Source organism: Aptenodytes patagonicus, chromosome 7 (assembly GCF_965638725.1).
Source record: "Aptenodytes patagonicus chromosome 7, bAptPat1.pri.cur, whole genome shotgun sequence".
In the NCBI taxonomy this organism is placed as follows: Eukaryota; Metazoa; Chordata; class Aves; order Sphenisciformes; family Spheniscidae; genus Aptenodytes; species Aptenodytes patagonicus.
In genome coordinates, this window is record NC_134955.1 from 4,137,532 (window position 1) to 4,160,632 (window position 23,101).

At 40.4% G+C, this 23,101-nt stretch overlaps 1 protein-coding gene across 1 annotated transcript; it reads right to left on the reverse strand.

The window, feature by feature from the left end:
• Positions 1 to 18,484: 18,484 nt before the first annotated feature.
• Positions 18,485 to 18,616, reverse strand: SMIM38 (small integral membrane protein 38). The gene has a single exon (XM_076343349.1). The coding sequence runs from the start codon at positions 18,614 to 18,616 to the stop codon at positions 18,485 to 18,487; it is 132 nt and encodes a 43-aa protein (XP_076199464.1).
• Between the last annotated feature and the right edge of the window lie 4,485 nt (positions 18,617 to 23,101).

Below are 23,101 nucleotides of genomic sequence, written 5' to 3' on the forward strand. Positions count from 1 at the left end.
CTCAATTTCTCAGAGCAAATGGCAGCGAGAGCACACCCTGCAGCCGTGGGACTGCACTCGCTCCTTGGCTGCAGATCTTGCCCGCTCAGAATTGCATCATCAGCTGCAGGTTTCTGTCTCCAGCCCTGCCAGGGGGTGACGGGATGTGCAAGAGAAACACTGCAGGGAGCTCAAAGCGCTGTCACCGGTAGCAGCAGGGAAGCACAGGACAGGCAGCCTTGGGGAAGTCTGTACCCTCCAGCGCCTGGTGAGAGCAGAGACTCCTAGGCTTCCTGAACCGGGCTTGTCACCTCTGCTGAGCTGCACGCCGTGGAGTGCAGGGGAAGTGCTGAAGCAGGGCACTGCTGAGAAAGGGCTCAGCCCTGGCAGGAGGCTGTGCTCTTCTTAATACCCTTTTCTTTCAGTCAGTTACGCTGCGCTCATGCACAGATCAAGGACCAGGAGAAGGGATGCCCATCGTTGGGTCTTTTCACCGCCCCCTTTCCGGCTGCCTCTCCCCAGGCAACTCCCTGCTTTGCCTAAAGTCCAAGAGAAGCCCCGTCAACCGAGTTTCCGGCTGCGATTGAGGTGGGATTGCAAAACTCAGCCTGGATTTCTGTTCCGCTGTTTGTACTGACGGAAGAAAGATGCTATTACACTTTCCTGTGATGAGATAGACTCCTTCAAGTCGACTGATCACGAGCACATTATCCAGTGCATATATTTAGAACATCAACACAAAGATACATGGCCTGCTGTACTTCCTAAATAATTGTATCACTCAAGCTAATCTTCTTAATTGTTTAGGTAAAATTTTCCAATTGTTTCTGGGGTTTTCCCATCAGAATTCTTGTTCCTAAAGAGCAACAATAGACTAAAGGAACTTTTATTACTTTGGAACTGGTCATTAACATTGTCACATTGTTTTTTCTTCTCTTCAGATAACAATTACAGGCTCTAGAATGTTATTTCTTTTTTCAAGTACGTTACACTGAAGATCTTCATGACCACAGTTTCCAGGGAATACGCAACATTTATTTGAATTAGCTTATGATTTTTCACTCAGTGCACCTTGTTGGACGATTCCTTTAAAAGCACCCCAGAAGGCACCGGCAGTCCAGGGAACAGTACCTGGCTCTCCCACACACCACCTTGCCGTTCCGAATGCATCTTCTTCGCTCACAAGAGAAGAGGTACCAAACTGCACACCTTCCTTCTGGCAGGCACAACACCCCACCTTCATCCTGCAATGCGGTGAACTGAGGCACAGACCAATAATAAATCAAAATGCCTGAAGTTAATCACATCACATCCAGACCTCTAACTACATTTCTAAGGCATCAGGTTCACAACACTTTCTGTTAAAGCTAACAAATTACTTCAAGAGATGCTTTTTAACTTTTTGTAAATGGAAATCAAGTTGATCAAGCCCATGAGAGATGCAGTTTTCAAAGTCAAGGAAGATAATCTGGTGTCTAATCATGTCAAAAGAGTGAAACCTTACAGACCCCTCTTTAAATTCCTAGTCTACAGAGTCATATTCTTAGCCAGAAACAGCAACACTGGAGTAAAAAGGTATAAGTTGTTTGAAGTTTTTTCTAATATAATAAACCGATTTTTTTTTTTTTTTTTTTTAAATATAAGCAGCACACATTTTCTGGCTAGCTTTACTTTAAAAGCATTTCATATGCACAATTAAGATATTAAGCATGGGCCCAACTGTGGTGTTAGGAATTTAAGTGTGCCAGTACTGACAAATCATTGGCACTTAACAGTTTTGCCTTTAAAATCATCATAATTTGATTTCAGAGCACTGCGAAAAGCTAAAAAAAGATTAAGAGCTGGAAAATTACTTTTCTTTCCAGACTGTTCAGAGTACTGTACACTCATTGTACTTTTGAAAGCAATGCGACTTGTGAAACTGGCAACTTTCCCATCCATAGCGTCTTAGAGATGTTTATAGCACATGATATTTTAATTGCCTGATGACAAAATTATTTGGAAATATATCAGTTTCACAATGCATTTGCTTCATATTTTAAACAAAAAATATGAGGTTTGAATAACACTAAGGTCTGGACATAAGCCCAACAAAACACCACAAACGTTAGGGAAAGGTGTCCATAATCCATCACCCTTAATGCATCCATGAACGTACGTGCATAAGCTTAGGTGTTGCTGGGGATTCAAACTGGCCCATAGCTACCCGGGTGCTACAGGCAGGCATCACGGGTGAGATCCATGGTCCTCACTAGGGCCTGAAGTTTGTTCTAGGCCATGTCTTTTTAAAGGTGGTCTTCTCAAGGGAGCAGTGGCTGCCAGGGACCAGCATTTCTTTTTTCCGGTGAACAAAACCCTAGAACTTCTAAACAACTACTGTTGTTTAAAATATGGAGCTACTGAACAAAGACAGGGTCACTCAAGAAACTCATTGAATCATTTTACAGTCAGATTACAATAATATGGTCTGATTTGCATAAACCAGGCCACAGAATTTCATCCAACAGACAAACTGGTTTTCTGCACATATACTGAGAAACGCTTATTAAGTAGAGTCTCTCCCTAAACCCTCAGGACGTGGATTATATCTGAATGGGGTGTCTACCGCCTTCCGAGCCGTTTGCCATCTTTGTTTTGATGTATAAAATCCTAAAATGGCTTTGGATATGCCTACTTGTGGGACTGACTTTCACTCTATGTTGGATTCATAAGCCTGGCGTCTTCTGCTTTATAGAAACGCTGATGGACATGACAGCGTAGACAAACTCCTGCAGTTTTGGAATTCATGCCTCACTTTCTATAAGCACATACATATAGATAATCCAATCTGTTAACCTCCCATCAACAGATTCACTGTTAATATCCCACCCTTTTAACAGGTAGTCGGGAAAGTTGACTAGCTTGGTGAGTACTTTCAACAGAGAGGGAAAAAGAGGAGAACATTTTAATGATTACATTTTGTTTCAGCTTTTTAATTGGGAAGCTCCTTCCATTTCCTAAGTTATTGTTTGGTTTGGTTTGTTTTTTAATTATCTTACCAGGGCACGTAGGTAACCTTACATGACAAATTGAAGTTAAAAATTGGGAAAAAAGTCTCTTCAATACAGTCCACAGTTTTAGACTCTTGAAACTGTTTATACAGTGTCTTGTACGTGCAAAGGCTAATTTCATGAGCTAATGGATTTTTTGTTTTATTTTACAAAGCACACGTAATACACACTAGTTAATAGATGCACAATTCAAGACATCTGACCAAAGTCCTATTAACTGCACTTGGCGACTTGCAAATTTAGGTCCTGCTGAAATATCTGAAAGCAAATCCTCTTATGAATGTGAACTTGATGTATAGCAGCTAAAGGTCTAACCTGTAGATGAGTCTCTCAATTATTTGTACATAGGAAAAACATGGGCCCCACTCCTAAACTGGGATTTTACTGGAACGCTCTTGCGGAAAAGGAATTACACCGGTGCTCCTTACCGTATTAGAGATGGTGGTTTTGTAAGTGGTGACTGACCCTTAACTGTACCAACACTAGTAGGTGTCACTATAATTTATGCCCTAATGGGATTTCCTCTCTCTGTGACTTCCCTAGTTCCGTGGCCTTGTTTATCAGTTCAGTGGCGCTTGTAACAAAACATGCACGTATATTCCACAGTGTACGTCACACCCTCACAAGGAGTGAGGGTAGCCAGACACCCTGAAATATGGAATGTGCATTAGCAAGCGTGGTCCATAAAATTTCAAAGCCTGAGATCTTTTCACAGCCTGACAGATTTTCCCATATAGCTTTCCACATTCCTAGTGTAACCCAATACAGGCGCTGCAGGCTGAATGACAAACAGAGACTCCTTCAGGAAGTCTTGGGAAAGCGGAGCCTCAGAATATTACACTTTGCTCTAACTATTCCACAGGTGACTGTTAAGGCTGCATAGCCCATTTTTTCAACTCGGTAGAAGACAGGCAGAAAAAGTGAGAATGGCACAAAACAAGTAACTAAAAAATGTCTGTTAATGAACTATCACTACCCTTGAACACGATCTTTTATGGAAAATAAAAATACTTCAGTACTTTCCAATCCTGGAAAAAACAGAAGCAGCGTTTCGGCAGATACGTGATTTAATACTGCTTTTGCATTAGGTGCACCGGTAAGCTTTATTGTAAAATGTGGTTAGTAATACCTGCAATCCATGAGAAGCGTGAAAGCACATTTCTACTACTTGACTCACTTCTATTTCTTCTATTTACCAGCTGTGTGCTTGCCAGCTATAGCTTATACATATATTCATTGCAGCCCCAGCCACAAGCAATGTGCATGCAACACACACAAGCACTCAGAAAGCGAGAGTCTCGCCGTAGCCAGCACACACTCACTGGGCCAGGCTCTCGGCAGCTTTCAAACTGCACAAAAAGAGCCCAGAGCGGAGCCAAGGCAGGTACAAACTACCAGGGCTCCCCAGACCATGAGACTGGCTATCCTCCAGATCAAACCCTAGTGTAAAACGGAGCATCTTCAGAGCTGTTCTGCTTTACATCAGCTGTCAGTGACTTACAGCTAGTGCAGTTTTCAAGCGTTGATGGGATGTTTTGACCGTACTCTCTTACTTATAGCTTTGCACCCTATGAAGCATAAGAGCTGTTACGGCAACAGAGTGACAGCAAAGGATTACCTTGCTCATAGATTGGCTTTCATGGTATAGATCCAGTAGACCAGTGCAAACTAACTAGAGCATAGCCAAGAACCAGGGCCAGGATGACTAATAATGACCTTCGGAGCAGCCACAGCACGTAGTAAGAGCGCAAAGTACAAAGGATTTTCAAATGAAATAATGCATAATACCACAGCCACTATATCGTGTCTGTATTAAAGCTGGGAAAGCAAGCTTCAGCTGGTAATATTTTCAATAGCTGTTGTGATCAAAAGGAGGAGTACGTAGTTCCCCATCTTACGAAACCTGTCGTGCCTGTTATTCAAAATTATCTGTTAAAAAATATGTGCAACCGTATTTCTGACCATGGATTTGAGCAAAACACTGAACTGGATCATACTTTCATCAGCTGTTGTTCTTGTGTATGGTTGGACAGCAAAATCAGACAGTATTGCCTCTGTTCCCTCATCACACAACTACGTGACACAAACAGGAAACATTGCAAGATGGCTGAACGGTATTTCCAGGCTGGGTCTTTAGGCAGCCACAATCTGCAGATTATTTTTAGGATTTCTGCTGCTTTTGGTGGTGAAAAAATGTTTGCAGGACATAGACCGAAATGCTGTGTTGTCATGCTTTCTTTAGCATTCATTTAATTTTAACTTGCTTGCAAATGGAGGAAACAGGTTAGTTAATTATTGGATACCAAGTACAGCTCCAAATACCCATACTATTGAGGTCAAGATGCTAAATGGCTAACCCAAAATTCCGATGTTTAGTAGAAACCATAGGTATGTCAAAATTTGATTTAATCTGGGAAATTACGTCCCCTGTACTAAAAAAAAAAAAAAAAGAAAAAATTGCATAGAATGAAGGAATATCTCATCCCTCCTAGGTATGCTTCCAGTTCTGGATCAGAAATAATTCCACTACCATCAGCAACACACCACTGTTGTGAGAGGTTATTAATTTCTGGTACGTGTAACTGCCTAAAATACAGCCCATGGTATATGATGATTTCCACCGATGGAAGTAAATATCAGGAAGTAATGACAATTCAGAAGATCATCTTTTCAGTGATTTTGCTCACATAAGGAAAGCAATGAGCTATTATTTGCATAAGAACTGACAGGATTTCCAGCTGTCCTCTAAATGACATCAGTGTAATCTGAAGACAAGGAAACAAAAATATTCAAGGGAGGTTCCTCCCTTTCCACACACAACACTGGACTGCAGCATTAATCCCAGCTTGTGAGGTATCTCCTGGAGGTACACTTCCCAGGTAGTGGGCTGAGGGAGAACTTGGCAGGAACCAGTGCCCCAGTTCAGCTGAAGAAACATTAATATTTAAAAGAAAAAAAAAATCATCCTTTTACTCCACATAAAAACATCTTTCCAGTTTTGATCTAGAGACAGCGATAGAGCTTAGCACAGCTAAAAATTCACAGGACTCACATGGGATAGTGTCAGTCTTATTTTAGCAAGATGGAGTAGAGAGCTGGACTTGGTCTGCCAAATTCTAGGTGGCTGCATGAAGGAGGGCGTTAACCACCCCAGAGCCCCGAGGCACAGTTGCCCCTCTTGTTTTGAGCTTAAACTTCAGGTTGGGATCAAAGAAATCTTTCCAAACAAAATTTTAGCAAAACTTTTCCACCTTTTGAATTTTACAAGTTAGTATCTTCCTTTTTGAAAGCCGCTGGCATCCAGAGACACAATAACTCTCACATTTTCATGCGTCCTTTCAAAATGCAGCTCAGCTTTTGCAGTCACTTACCTCCTGGTTTGATTTGCGTAGGCACAACTTGTTTCTTGCATGCAGAGCTGCTGATCCTGAGCTGTGCTGCCACAGAATGACAAGGCTTAAAGGAAAGGAAGGCATTTCTTTATTCTCTCCCTCTCCCCTCGTGGTAACTACTCAGATGAGTTCTGTTATAGGCCAGTGGACAAGATAGTATAAAATTCATACAGTTCATTAGCAAAGAGCAGAGAAACACTGACTCCATTGTAGTACTCTTTGGAGGCTATAAACTTCAGTATCACAGCAGCTCATACAACAGGATCTAATGTTTTCCGAGCATGAGATACTACAACAGAAATAGTATTAAACGCATATTTTTTCTTTTTCCACCTGCATATACCTATGCATGGCTCAACATAGAGGATCACCAGCCTGAATCACACAGGCACTACTGGCACATAAATTATCATCGTTGTATTTAGGAGAGATCTCACAACTCCCAACACTGGTCTTTGAAAATTTTTTAAAGTAATAGAAAGAAATATTATCACAGGCTGTCCAACCTATGCCACAGCCTATTAATGGTAAATATGTATTTGTATATATAATTATATCAAAAGGTTATACGTTTCAGAGTCATTATATACTGATGAACTTATCTTCTTGTTGATAATATTACAGAACATTTACATGACAGAAACTTAATTCATCACCGATACTCATGCACTATTTTGCACCAAAAGTAAATTTAGCTGGTTTTACAGTGGAGAACTACACTTTGAATAACTCTACATTTTTGGAGTCCAGCCTGAAACCTCAGAACTTTTCCAAAATGAAACTACATTAATAAAAATCTCAAACTCATCAGCACAGAAGTTACACACACTCTTAGCTAGAGAAAAAAATAATTACTAGAATTTGGGGAGATTAATTCCCCCAAACACACCAGAAATGTGGTAAGCATCTTTACCTTCAGGTTCAGTAAATCTTTTCCTGTCTTACTGCAGAATAATAATCATTCTTACGTGATTGAAATAAATCTGAAATAGCATTTTTTTGAAGTAATCCACTACTTGAACTTTCCAGTTAGTTCACAAGAGCCATGAAAATAGACGAGCGCCTCACATGACATTATAATTTTAAAATCATCTGTGGTCACAGAAGCTAACCAAACTAACACAATCTCCATCAGTGCTTGAAGATCAATTTGCAGAACAGGTGATGCCACCATGCAGAGCCTTGACTGTTAAATGAGGTCAACTGACAGGCATTATTCTGAACTAGGAGGACAAAATGGAAAGAAGACCCAAGGCTGGAGAGGAAGCTTTAGGAGGCTGAACAGCAGAATCATGGGCAAGCTCCTTCTGTGCTTGAAAACATAAAGAATTTGACATCTGACCTCTCCCGGGAGAAACCCAAGCAACATCTCCAAAGTGAGCAGTGAAGCATGGAAGTGCACTATACATGCAACAAAGAACAGATAAACTAATACACATTGGAAACGCAGATAAACAGGTGCTTCCTGGACAACTTCGAGAAACCCCAAGAGATGCGTGCTATGAGAAACAGGACTTCTATATCCCATGAAAAGTTCCAAAATATCACTAAGACTGCTCCTAAACACCCAAATTTCACAGCTCTGTCTTGCATCTTTTCATAGTTTCTCGACCCACTTCTCCGTAAGACTTAGCTACAAGCCTGATTCTTCCATCAAGCAGCATTAATGTTCCCCTCCTCCTGTTTATCCAAGTGGGTAGCATTTTCTACTGTGCCCACCTGTGGCCAAACAGGCCATTTATATTTTAAAAGAGCAGTTAATGAACACTCTTCCCCATTATTATGGCTGATAAAGGCCAAAGCCGAGAAGCAAAGATGGAAAGCATTCATTACAGGCATACCCACTGCAAGGGATGAATCTCAATCAAGTCAAGGTTAATCCAGAATGACTGTTTACTCTACTTGAGCTAAGTCCAGTGGAACAGGCAGGTTTGTTTACAGACAGACAGCTCCCCAAGTAGCTACTTTTCATTCAGTAGATTTGTGCAGTAGGGAGTGCTTTGCTTGTGCTGAAATGGTTACAACCACATTGCTATAAGTGTCCTTCAAAACAATTTATGTCCCATTTTAACCTTCATCCGCTGAGTGCAAGCTGAGCGCCTTTAGCTCCTCTGAAAACCACCTTGGGTACCTGAATCCTGAAACAGTATTTGAACATCTGGATGCCTGCTTAAGTGAACGTATCAAGTCAATAAAATAATCTGAGCAGAATCCCGAGTTGTATCTAAGGTCCTTGCCTGCCCTTGGACCAGAAGCCCAGCAAAGAGCAAACAGTCAAACTGCATTATCTAGGGCTCCGATGAAGCAGACTTCAAAATGGAAGACTTTTGAAAGCGACGGGATTTCCTGCACAGGTATTTTCTGTAGTGGCTTCTTCTGTCAAATATGTATGACTCAGGAGAAGGTGGAGGGAAAAGAACTAACTGACCTGAGGCTACTAACAATGACTCCTGTCACACGGATTTACTTTAAAATTTCTCTTCATTGCATTGTAAATGCTCACATGCAAAGACTGAGGAGAGGTAAGTAGGTTTTTTTCCTTTTTTCAAGTACAGTTGGCAGCAGATCCTACTCATGGTCAGTTGCTTGGCAACAAAACAAGTTTCTCTGGCTACAAAATAAATATTCCACATCTGAAATATTTGAGAAAACACTGTTTTTCCTAACTACATTCCATAGTACTTGGGCCACAGGGTTTCCCAGAATAGTCTAAAATGTTAACAGGGTTACACAAAGTGCGACCTCCTATTAGATTATTGCTCTGAGACAGATACATCCCCCTACACAACACTGTTCATATAGTCTTAAAATAGTATGTTAAATCTACTCCGTGGTCTGGAGCTCACGTAAAGTAGTTTAACTGCCTAGGAACAAATTAGCTAACTGGATCCTGTGCCCTTTTAAATGTAGGTGTGGTGGGAGACATTTTGCAGGGACTAAAAATCTGGAAGTTGCTATATTCGGTCTGAGATGCATGCCAAAGAAAGCATGTCTAAAGAAAGACCCAGTGAGCGCAGACATAAAATCAGATATCTCATCAACTACCAGAGCCACAGAGGTATGCTACTGCAAGCACCTGCTCTGGGATCAGTATAGGAAGTGTTAAGTTAAAGTCACCTGTCTTCAGGTAGCTCATAATCCTCACTGCCATCTTTCTCTTCATCCTTTCAGTACAACACTGCTTTGCTGAGGACACAGGCAGCAGAAGCCAGTTCTTCCAACCTTCTGAAAGCTTTTGTCCCATTGGCCAATTCTAAATAATAAAATGGACAGATTCATGTTTTTCAGATGCAAAGAGAGAGTGCCCTGGACCAGTAGAGAACAACCCTGCAGAATCAGCTAACTCTGCACCGTGTGCCATCATGATCGACAGTGGATGTCTAAGAAGAGACTAAGAATAGGACAAGCGTATAGTGATGCTTTAATATCCTCTTCAGCTTTTGACATTGTGTGGCACAAGGATTTCCTGAATTCAATAGCCCTTGATGAATCCTTCTTCCATGAATTTGTCTTAATACAAAGACTAGGGAGGAGAAATATCTATTTCTAGATTTTATTATTTGTTAATAACTCCCAGAATACAGCAGTGATTATTTGGGGTTTTTTTATAACCTAGTGGCAAAGAAAAAAATTATTCTTGAAAGAACAAAAGAGAGACTATCCACCTCACGAGTATCAATTAGAAACTCTGATGAAGAGTTTTAAGGCTGCCAATTCTCAAAGGGGAGGCAGTCAGGAAAAAGGTCTCTTAAGTCACAGAGGCTGGTCCTAAGTTCAAACATTCCTTTAAATATGGAACCTGGGCTCCAAACTCACCTGGGCCTTTCCAAAAAAGGGATTTAGACATGTACCGCTGATATGCAGTCTAGGGATCTAAGGTCAACATGCAAGCCTAAAAATCTCCCAAGCATACCTAAATGCTATGGATGACTCTGTTCTACATAAGTTTCCTTTTTTTTTTTTTTTTTTTTTTCCTTCTGCATACACCCAGAGCACTTGCATCTCAGTGCTGGAAGCTCCACATCTATCACACGCTCAAGTGTGAACTGGATCTAGAAACTAAGCGGTACTAGACATATCTGGTCACTCATCTCATTTGAGTAGCCTAATCCAGTAGACACATTAAGAGCCCACTAGCAGCTTAGAGAAGCAACTATTGATTTCTTCTATGACACATGTGGAGGAAAAGTTATTTTCCCTCCATTTTGTTATACTTGTTTACCACGTAGATTATTTTTTCCAAGGTATTCCTGCCATATTCATCAGACAGGATGGACAGTGCTTGCTTAATGAGTTGTCATGTTTTCTTCGTTATCAGTGCTTGGTCCCCTGTGCAAGAATAACTGATTTCCTCCTGAATGTCCTTTAACGTTTATGTGTTTTGCAGATGTTGATTAACATCTTTGTTATATCCACATTATCTCATTTTGCAGTAAGAAACCAAAGTACAGAATAATTACTCTTTTTGTGTCTACTTATTTTAGATGTCTCACTTCAGATTCTCACTGAATTCTTCGTGTACCAGTTTATTTGTTAAACTGGTACTAGTTTATTTGTTAAACTGAGTGTCTGCAGCTGTTAGTACTTGGCACATAAGCAAATTAGACCCAGGATCTCCAGGTAAGCAGCCAAAAAGCAAAGAAAATATATCTCTACGTGTTTTCACTTAGAACTCAAATGACAGACAAAGACAGAATTAATTTCCTCATCACTGCACTCAAAACTCTAATCGTCCTAAAGTTCTGTCTTTCATACTTCATCTTTCTATTTGTGGAACATTCTAAACATTGTTCATGCAAGTTTCAATCCCAGAGCATTTCATCCTGTGCAATAAATGAGCAAAAGAACCTGTGGAAAAGTGCAGTTTAAGGCTGTATCATAATACTCAGGGAGCAGAACAAAAATTGCACATAAAGCCTTAATTCTATCACTGTCTTAATCTCAGTGCTCAACTTTGTTACATCCTATTAATACGACCCTGTAGATGCTCAGCATACAATGCTACGCTGACGCTTCTGTGTTTCACCAATAAAACCGGAGTATACAGATCCAGAGCCCTTTATGCTGGAGGATGAGTGGTAGATGGGACGGAGGAATTTTTGACAGCTAAGTTTCACAAAAATTTGCTGATAGCCAAAAAAAAAAAAATAAAGCCTGCGTCCCAGGATTTATATCAACATTTTTAAAAGGAGAGAGGTCCAGCAGACATTTTATCCAGCTCTTATTCCTTTGACAGTTCCCTGGACTTCTTGTTCCAGGTCAAATCACTTTGCTCAATAAGTCTCAGCCTCCCAACTTCGGTCTTGTCAGGTGTTTCAGACTCCACTTTTGTCCTGTCTACTAGCCCAAACTATTCTAATTTCATCCAGTCTGTCTCCTACCTCAGCCTGGTGTTCAGTCAAGCACTCACCCACTTCTATCTAGGTTTTGCTTTCAGCCCCTATATCCAGCCACAGTGACCATGTCCTCATGGGCTGTTCTCGTTTCAGCATCGTTCCCTGCTTCTTTCCAGCTCTCCCTGCTGTACTGTTGTTGCTTATCAGATCTGTACACACAGCCTCCCTCAATCCCTTCCTAGTATCCCGTTATTTCTCTGCCCCAGTCCCTTTGCCTGAACAGTCCTCGGCTCTCACCACCAACCCAGCGGCTCCTGTTCATCCTCTTTATCTCTGTCACTCACTCATAGCACCAGTCTTCCTACATGGTGCAGTCCAGCTCGCCTTTCATCAACTACGCATGGCCCAGTTTCTCTCTCTACCTAAAACTTCATTATAATTTATTTTTCTCCTGCCAATTCCCTTATCCTCGTTTCCCCACATCAGACCTGGTCTTGTCCCCCTTGAATTTGAAGTAGGTAGTTACCTAATTTCCTTCATGTGAACAAGAGTTACATATCCCTGACAGGGAGGGGGACAATCGCCTCCCAGAACGGGGCAACTACATCTTTTCAGAGAAAAATATCGCCATTAATTTTTTAGCATGGGTAAAACAGTGTATTTTTCTCTAGTCTTGTTCTTGGAAGATGTTAAACTGTTGTGGCTGAAAATTTCTGAAGAGAGTTCAGCCCGAGGCAGACACGCAATGCAACATGGAAAAATTTAGTTTGAAAAGCTACTTTGTCAAAGTTGTGAACAGCCGAAAATAGAACTTTAGGACGGGAAGTCCTGGCACCCTGAGTAATAGATGTTGTTACTAGCCCTGCCTGTACTGAGAGTCAAAGGGCCACCGTATAAGGTCACCCACTTTGGTGACAATCAAGCATAAACCAACTGCATTTTACGGAGTAACTCTGGGTTCCCGCTAACATAACCAAGACAAGACTTCTGCCATTTAATCGTCCAATAATTGGATGCCTACATGAATCCTGATAGAGAGATCCTAACAATACTTTTCCATTCCCTAGGGCTGTGCCATAGAATATGAACGCGGGCGGCAGTGCTGACTACAAGATTTCCCCTGAGCCTCAGCTTATGATGTGGCGGTTCATTGTAAACAGTTGGCCGTCAAGCCAGTGGGCCCCCAGCTGTTCAGATTCCTTCTGCGACAGTCAACATAATTATAGAATCGTAGCCCTACTTGTGTCTTCGGCTTCTCCACTCTGAAGTTTGCTGCAATGGACCTACCTAAAGTAATTAGACCACCTGTTGCATCGCCAGATCCATTTAAGGGAGTCCTACTGCAGTTTGGTTTACATGGTTTGACAGTAATTGTTTAAGTGGATGCCATTGTAATGGCATTGCAAAATAAAATTGTAGAATTATTTTAATCAATAAATATAATTACATGCTCATCAGACTATGAGCTTATCTGTAATTTCTTCTCCATACCATAAAGCAGTCCACAATGCCAACCTTTTGCACATTACAGGATGTCGGACAGAAATTACATTTGCAGATGACAGGATATTTACAACCAAGCGAGCTTTTGCAGCTCAGAAAGATTTTGAGCCCTGGCAAAAAAAAAGAAAGTATCAGTGCGGAACTTGAAAATGGTTATTTGGTTTGGTAGCAAATTTGGTTATACTGGTACACTTGGTAGCAGGAAAACAGTCACCATAAATTAACGCAGTCCTAACACACACCAATGCAAATGCCATTTTGCAACTTCAGTTACTTAAGCAGCTAAATCTGTAATTTTTCTTTCAGAACTACACAAGATTGAGTAGCTTAAAGTGGGAAGGGCTGTCAACATAAGATACTCAAATATTAACATTCCTATATGAAAATATATGTGCACACACACGCCTATACACACATCCACACACGTATCTGTATGCACTTTCTGCCAAGTGTGTATAGCCAAAGTTCATAAACTCTCTACAGCGTTTATAAACTGACCCTAATATCACAAACCTTCATTGTAGCACTGATCCTATGGAGCAGGAAATTCAGACATGGATGTTATGATAACCTTCCTAGGGTAGTCACAAAATAAGAAATAGTACTTACGTACTGACTCCTATACTTTTGTTCAAATCAGTGGCTAAAACCAAAACAAAGCATAATCCTATAAACGTAAGAAACATACAGTTAAAATATCACAGTAACTGTTCTGCATCCATACATCATACAGTTTTATTTTTGTTTTATATGTACAAACATAAATGTATTTTTTTATATATATAGACTACTAGATAAGCACAAAAATATATCAAGAAATCATTTCACACAAAGGAAAATTTTATGAGTAACAGTGGAATATTAGAGAGCTTTTTTAACTGCATTACAAGTGGCTTATAAGCTTCTGTAATTACATCTGCTTTTAGTAGCGCCTCAACAGGTCATGTTAGTTGTTGGTTACAATGGTACTGCAGTATCAAACACAGTGTGAGACAAAATCTGTAGTTAAGTCTGTTGGCAGCATCACAAAAATTTGATTTTCCAAATATAAATCAGAACAGAATCTAACCCCATCATAAAGGGTCTTTGAGGTAATGTCTTAAAGCAAAAAGTGGGTTTTCTTCCCAATAGATTCCTTGGTAATTCTGGTCACTGTTTAGCATATTAATGATATAAATCAATAAATACATACAGAATGTATTTATATGTAGTGGATTTTAATCTATGTATACAAAATATAATTTATTTTCCATTAGTAAAGATTTTAATATCATCACAGTATTTAGCTATTATTTTTCTATTTCTTTAGATATACCTTTGTTTCATGTCTTGAAAGGGGGCTCCATACTGCAATCTTCATTCACACCGTCCACAGATCAAAATTGCCATTAAACACATGCTTATTTTTAAATACATCCTTAAGTGCAATCAAAATCACTGGGCCATAAGTACTTTCATAAATACCTAAATGAAATGGAATTAATTTTAAAAGTCTCCAAAGTGATTTCCAGTCAAGCCCATATAAATCACATGGAAATATGGGCTTCAAGATGGATCTTAAATAAACGACAACTACTTGACATGAAGCAGTTACTCTCCAAAATGTTTTCTTCTGCTGCATTCCGTCCAGTAAACAGAAAGTAACTTGCAAGCACAGGCACAATCTAACTATTCCATTTGGAAAAAAAAAAAGTTACAATTTAAAATATTATCTTTATGTTATATTTTCCTGAAGGAGGGAAAAAAAAAAAAAAAGGTTAAATCAGAGTATAACAGGATAAAACCAATCCATCTGTGACAAAATTTCTAACAAGCATAAAGATACCATGGGCTTTCAGATGCCAGAAGAGTTTTTTGAGGATACTTCAGAAAGCGCCAAGCAGGGCCAAATGCATCATTTGCAGTGAAAAATAACTTCGATCTTCATTGTGGCTACTTCAGGTAGAAGGTAGGTCAGAAGCTGGCTCCAGATGAGCTCCCTCCGAATCAACAGAACAATTCTGGTTTGAATTCTGACTTCACACAACTCCTCCTGGGAATAACGGGATGCTGCCTATCAGCGCCAGAGGCTCCCCACATCCCAGATGAGTTGGCCTCACTTTTTTGGGTGGCAGAGAGAAGCCCCGTCCCGCTGTTACAGAGCCTCAAGGAACGTTCCCAAAACCATCTCTATCCTTTGCTATGCGAGAGTGGTGCCCAGGCGTACCCCAGGGGTGTGGTTGCTCAGTATCGCGGCTCACGCGTACAACCTGTAACGACTAGAGGGCAACGCCAACCAAAGCATAGCCCAGCTGGTTTATCACCATGGCACAGTCCCGCAGAGACACGGCTTTGGGCCCAAGATTAGTCAAGACACATTAACACAGACTAGAGCTAACGGAGCCATATTTCTTTCAGCTCTAGGGCTAGCATTCTCTCTCTTAATTCAGGAATCTTGGCACAGTGCTCCATAGCATCACACCAGGAAATATTAGTAGACACTTTCACATCATATCATGAGCGACTCTTAAAGGGCCTTGACTTTTATTACCCCCATGAAAAGAGAACAGGCAGATGCCTATGGGAATAAAGAGGAAGGTCCTTCTTTCCTTTATACTTTGCACTCTTGAAAGAGTGAGAGTCCTGATTTTGTAATGACAGCATTAGCAGGACAGCCTCCCGTGTTGAAAAGGTCCTGCAGCACTGGATAAAAATTATATGAATCCACACAAATTAACCAAGATGCTATTAAAATTACTTTGAATGCATAAGGAGTTTAATAGGTAACAAGATCCCAATGAATTCTTTAGTAAAAAAAAATTTTTTTTAATTAAATTAATTAAATGGGCCTCAAAACTTCAGTGTTCTAATAAACTCCTTAGGGTTCCAGTCAGGTTTACCTGTATAGGATGCAGAGCTATATTATGCCAAACACTGGCCAGACCGTTCTTATAATCAGAGCGAAATTCACATAACTCACATAAGGTCCAAATCAAATTATTTAAATAGACAAATACCAACAGAACCAGCCCACCAACAGACTGGTCCCCATATCTGGCCAGCGCTGAGTTTTGGGACAGGGGTTGCCTACAGGATAGATACCTACCATTCACTAAGTCTACCAATCAGTAAGTTCACTCAGTACCAGCCCTCTTTCCCCCCACAGTCAGGAAGGGGAATTGTTACATCTCAGGCATGACAACGTTCTGATGATTCCCCACCGACTGTGCCACGAGGTCAATGAAAATTTGGCCTGTGTAAGAGTACGGTCCGTAACAAGACCACGCTCTCTGATTTACATGGAAAACTTAAGATGCTGCTCTGCAGGGATAAAGGAATCAGCACTGTGAATTCCATACCATTGTCAGTTCCGTATATCACCAAATGTTAAAGGCATTAACCCACAACTTCTCATGTACCGTTTCTCATTATATCCACATTTATAAACAATTAATATGAATATGACACTGTCAAATACAATTTAAATATAATAAAGGCACTATCAATTTATCTACAAATTTTGTTTTGCATAAAACAGCTAAGAATAGCAATGATTAACTGAAAGAAGAAAAATGGATCACTGTGCCTATTTTTCCAGTTACTTATTATCAAAGATATGTCTGCACATTAAGTAGACAACATTTCACTCTCCCTTTGTGGTCTGCTGGTGCTGGGGAACAAAAAAAAAAAGCACAGAATCATCATTAAAATTAAGAACCACAGAAATGGAGAAGGGGGTTAGTTACATCTACATTTAATTTATTGTCATCTGGCCAGATTTCAAATCAATGACACACATCTTCAGGCATTGCAGGCTGTTTTGTAGATTGGTCATCTGCCATAAATAAAATCTGAGGCTGAAATCAATTGACCTGACATTTACCCTGTTCCACAGCATACCACCTCTCATGTCGGAATTTTAGGAGGCTTCAAAAGACGAAGTGATAAGGGCTAATTAGCAGTTACTAATAAGACAAGCCTGTAGGAGTGCGAGAGTCATGAATGGGCCAGAAACTCTTTATGGGTATGCTGTGGGTTTTTACCTAGGCTGAACTCTGATACCATCATGTGAGCTACCAAGAGATATAGAAGCCAGTTTATGAACTGGCAACCTTCACTTTTACATGACATAGAAAATTATCAACCCCAAAAGGACTTGTTTTTTTTAAAGGTGACTGGGCCAAGGACATTGCATTTCTCAGGCAAGACAATACAATTTTCCTACTTTTACTGTAGAAAAACTGAGTTCTTAAAAGCAGATGTTAAACTGAGTTGTATATGCAGTAAGACTTTTGGATGTTTGATTTAGTATAACATCCGTTTGAAAGTAGACAGTTCACTTGGAACCACTTATTTCATTTTGCAAGATGAGTTAACCAAAAAATCCTAAGTCACTATGGCCTCGGTGTCCTTCGGTGTCCTAATAAGCTCCTTATTAAAGGCTAGAAACGAAGATACTTTGCAGAGCTTTGGAGTCAAAACTCACTGCACATCATGCTGTCATGTGCCCCCCACCCCTCAGCGCTGCTGAAGCACGCCTAGAGTCCGTCAGTCTCTGCAGCACAGATCTGTTTTTCATGGAACAGACTATTCCAGTGGTGTCCAGCTCATTCTTGTACTCAGATATATGGCTTGCTAAGAAATGTGAATATTCAGCAGGTTATAGTCAGTTAAAAACATTCAGTCCGTTTCAGATCCGACTGACCAGAAGGAACCACAAGGAGTTTGGTAACAAATCAGCCAATCAGGTAAAAATCCACTTCTGCAAGTCCACAGCATGGCACGTGGATACTGAGCTGGGCCAGTAACCTTCAGCTTCATTCAGGCGCCATCAGTTGTTGCATTCAGGCAGGCTGTGCAGCTGACATCGTAACGTACAGACCAGCAGTTAGTCCAGCAGGCAGCACGCCACCACATTTCACGTATCAAGACTGGGCCACTGGCAGTCTTGGACTGCCCAGCAATAGGATTCCTTCCAGCTTGTCCAGATCATTTAATTGGCAAAAGTCCACACGTCTGTTCCCAACAATAAATTCAAGCCCGAGTTTGATAGGAAGTCATTTGACTCAATCAGTTGTCGGTTTTTCTCCCCCCTCCGTCAGCATGAGGCTTTCTGAAGAATCTTCACTCAGTTGCAGTCTCAACAGGTCATTTCTCTCTCATCAGATCCCAAGGTAAAATCTGCTCTAGCTCCATTTACCTTATCCATTGTCAATTCAAATCTGAACAAGCCTTTTGAAGTCTCTTAGTCCTCTTTTCTTGTGTCAGGAAACCTTTGGGACAGTTTATAATCTATATAAGCACTAAGACAGGACCACAGAATGAATCGTATTAATATAATTACAATAAGTAAAATCATCAAAAGGACTGATTCCATATTTAAGCTAGAATAATGAGGTAATGTGAAGAAAATACTCTGGGAGATCTAATTATATAATGCAGTATTCAGTTCTGCACGGCCAGCCCAGCAATTCCTGTAACATTCCAATCAAAGTGATCTCACTAGCATGTGAGAGAAGAGTCCAGCTGACAGATTTGGGACATGTAACGTACTATTTAGTCAAGAGGCCCCATGTGCTATTCATAAAGAATTAACAACTCTTATATCGACAATGACAGTATTGTCAGAAGACCTTTGGAAGGGGGAAAAAAACCTCCATAAACTCCGTCTCTGTGAAGTTGGACTTTTTTTTTTTTTTTTTTGCCCCTTTTTTCCAATGCTGATGTAATCTCCAAACATCTCCAGCAGCAGCTGCTCAGCGAAACCAGGCACCTTCTCCCTAGTCCCTTTCAGCAGCACACGCAGCACTTTCCAGCTCCCTCAAGACAATCAGGGCCTTTCTTTCACCAATTAGCTATCACTTCAAGAGCCCTGCGCTGTCCAACGAGCTCTTAAGAATGGTCTTTGCAGGAAACAACACTGGAGGAGGTTGTTTTTTTTTTTCCTAAACAAATTAAAAGGGGAAGAAGGGAGGGAGAGGGGGAGAAAAAAAAAGCACAACAAAACAAATCAGAACACAGAAGCTGTCCAAAATGCATCACTCATTTAGTACATCGACAAATGCAGAAATGTCCTCAAGAGCCAATGCTAGAGCAAGGCACACACAAGAAATGCTCCTACTTTCTTTAGGAGATAGTTTGTTTAGTCGAATATGTTAAACAGGTTTCATAGAAAGAAGGGCTCTTGTTACAGCAAGTCTCTGAGCTATACGAACCAGAAGGGAAAGAAACTCCTGGAAGATTATGTTCTATTTCCTTATTTGGCTCTCCAAATGTAAAGCAGCATTATTTGAAGTAGACATTATAGGAAAGAACTTGGTTTAGCTCGTTTTAAATATAGATGGATTGATGAAATGAGTAATTACTGGAACTGCTAAGATCTTTTTGAACTTACTCAACTAGCAAGCTCCTTTCCCCAGAAACCGCACTTTCCATCTAAAAAGAAATGAAAGCCGGATTCAGAGACGTCAGGCTCTGTGAATTTTACATTCTTTTTCCTTTAAAATCAGGGAATAGGTACAGTAATACCTTGAGGTGCCTGTTGATGCCAAGTCCCCGTTAGAACACGTACAAACTCCAGGACCCAGTTCAAGAAGAAAACAAGGAACTTTTATAGATGCTTAAGTAATACCTTGCCTGGGCCTGGACTTCAGCAACTGGACCTGGACAAATGGAGTTGAGAAGGCAAAAACGTGAAGGCAGTAAGTGAGATGACTTGGACAAGGTCCTAGCAATAGCACAGCGTCAGGACTGCTTCCCTGATTTTCAAAAACTCTGCATTAAACCAAACGGCATACCAAAATATTGCGTGTCAGTTTTCTCTTACAGCACCATTTTCTGGTTGAATTTGTCCTGACTGGGGAAACCTCACGAGAGTCACCACATTGCCTTCTACAAGGACAGCACAAACACATTTACATTACAATAAAAATAAAAATAGTCTATTCCTTTTTATTGACTGTGTATCAGGAGCAAAGCTCCAGGCTCTGTAAACAGTTAAATGGCATGGCAAAGCAAATACTTTAAGGCATTTCAGGAGTTTGTTTGCACTAATGGGTGCTCTTAACTACTACAGGGATTTTTTAATGGAGTTGGAAAGCGTTAGAACTGATCAGATTGCTTAAAAGGAAAGAAAGTCTGATGTATTACCCTATGCACATTTATGAAGGAATGTGAATCAGCTCAAATTCTTCTGCACAGGAAGGCTCAACCAAGGGATGAGTACACACAATCAGGATTAAGAAGGAATCTTTGCGGAGGTGCACCGAACAATGAGTGTCTTTTCATACCTACAGACTTCAAAAGATGCTGAGTTTAAAGCGACTACTCCTTTCAACTAGCAAAGATTTTACTGAAAAAAATGCAGCAGGCTGGAGAGAACAACTGTATATATGTGTTACTAGGGCCACCTCCAGTTATAGGAAAAAGGATGAAAGGGACCCAAAAGGTCTATCAGCATGCCCTAAAGCAAGATCAGCTATGCCATTCCTGACAGCTGTTTCTCTAACCTGTTTTTTTAAGAGACCTACATCCACACAGATGAGAAGAAAGGAAATCTTCATCTCACCTGAAAGGGATTTAAGCAGGAAACACAGCTTGACAAATTGTTCAGTGGCTCTATCTGCTACAATACAACCACTGTAAGCCCACAGCCAGGGGCTCTACATTACATACTCACTTGGGCAACTGGCTCATTTTGTGGCTGTAAAGTAATTTACTGGTTGAGGCAATGATATCTGCCTTTTTTCAGAAAAGCACCTATCTCTGTATCTGTCTCCTCTGGATGGATGCAATTGCTATACCTGAAAGTGTATCTTTTGTGACAACCATCTTCCCTCATCCTGGTGCAATCCTGCTGTCCATACTCTAGCAGGATTGCTGAAAACCACCAGCAGGATTTTACTGATTTCAATAGTAGCTAATGGGACTGTCACGTAATACAGCACATCCAATGCCTTGGACATCAGCTCCAGTTCAATCTGTTAGCGGTGAGAAGCCCGGTGGTTATTTAAGGGCACATGAGGAACGAATTGGTGGTTCATTCCAGTGCCAAGTGAACAGGTGCCTCCTCCGCGGGCTCACAAGTGGTTCTCAGCTATGCCATCTCCGGCATGCCCCGAGAGGTGTCAAAGCCGGAACAGAAACCGCACAACCCTCACGCCTGGCGCTGGGCTCTGCTTGGGACAGGCTGACAAAGCCGGGTAAGCTTCCACGACGGCTGCCTGGTCAATAGCAGTTCTATGGCTCCACATGCCACGGCTGTCAACTTGGCAGTCTTCATAGGTACTACATTTATTCACACAAAGGAATACTGCGTTTCAGTTGCTGAAGATGGAAGGATAGTGCTTTCCTGCTTAGATTTCACTTCTTAGGACAGATTTCCTCCCACAGAAAACTAATGGCACAGCATAAGCAAGGCGATTCTACATGCCAGATGAAAACATCGTGTGCCTAGATTTTAGAAAATGCAGTTTAATACGGATAGCTGTTCTTCCCTCCTTTGTAAAGTATTTTGAGACTGAGTGAGGAAAAGCACTATGTAAAGCCTATATATTGATGATTATTATTTGGATTTTCCCAAATATACTTTTCCACACAACAGATATTCCTAATGCCTGGCACCATTTTTAATGATTTGCCTTTTTGAAGAATGTATGCTCTATCACACAAACTCTGAACAGAGAGGATGCTTTTGTTTCATTAAAATCGTTTTTCTACTAATCATCTCCCTAGTGAACAATGGCATGATAGAACAGTATTCCTGACAGGTGACATTTTACTACTAACATATGTTTTCATCACATAACCAATATTATTACCCTCTTCTGCTATAAATATTTATTAAAATCCTCTAATTTGAAACTATTTCCAAGACAAATTCCATGTTTTGTTTTTATCACATAATTAATTGTCCTGGTAATCAGTGCCCACTGAAGGGTAGTTCAGCAAAAAAAAAAAAAAAGTACGTATTATGCATTCTTGTTGACCTATAAAATGTAAGGCAACAGATTTGACATCTAATTTTCCAGTTCCAATTATAAAGCAGTCTATCTCCTAAAACATCACTACATTCCTAAAATTTTAAAATAGCAAGTGAATTCACAAGCAACAAAGCAGACAGTACAACAATAATCATAAAACATCCGCTGTTATCATCAGTTTGAAATGTATCTCAAAACGTAAATAAATTAGAATTAAAAAATAGGATATTTGACTTACTGTATTTACCACACATTCAAAAGTCAGGATATCTACAAAAGGAAACGGCAAAGAGTTGCAGGTGTCGGCATGGCTAACAAGAAGTTCCCAGTTCATTGTTAAGAAAAAAGGAAAAATTCAAGACCAGCACTTATCTCCCAGAATCATGTGCCTTCTATAGTTATCAGAGTCAAAAAGGCACCTTGTTCCAGTTTACATACGTGAAATCTCCTGAACAAGCATTCTACATGGCACTGAAAACAAAATACCACTTAAAAAGAGCCAGATCAAGGTATTCATAGCTTTAGAGGACAAAATCTGACATTGAAAGTCAATTCCTGCTTCAAATAACTTGTGATAATATGCACGTATCAAGATCATTCAATGTTGCATTGAGTCAAAGGAAAGCAAACACCTGCCCCACTGGTTTTCTACTGGAAAATCCCCAAACATACTCCTCCCACTACAGTCAGTTCGATATGCCCATTTCCAGGATCAAGAAAAACAAGGACAGAAATAAGATACTTCATTTATTACATATTGCGCCCCTTAAGAATAGCTTCAGTGTCCATAAAACCAGAAGCGTTGGTAAAACTCTAGCTCATCCTCAAAGGCCTCACAGCCAAAAGTGAGATTTGAAAGCAAAAAAAGAGCACAGATGTAA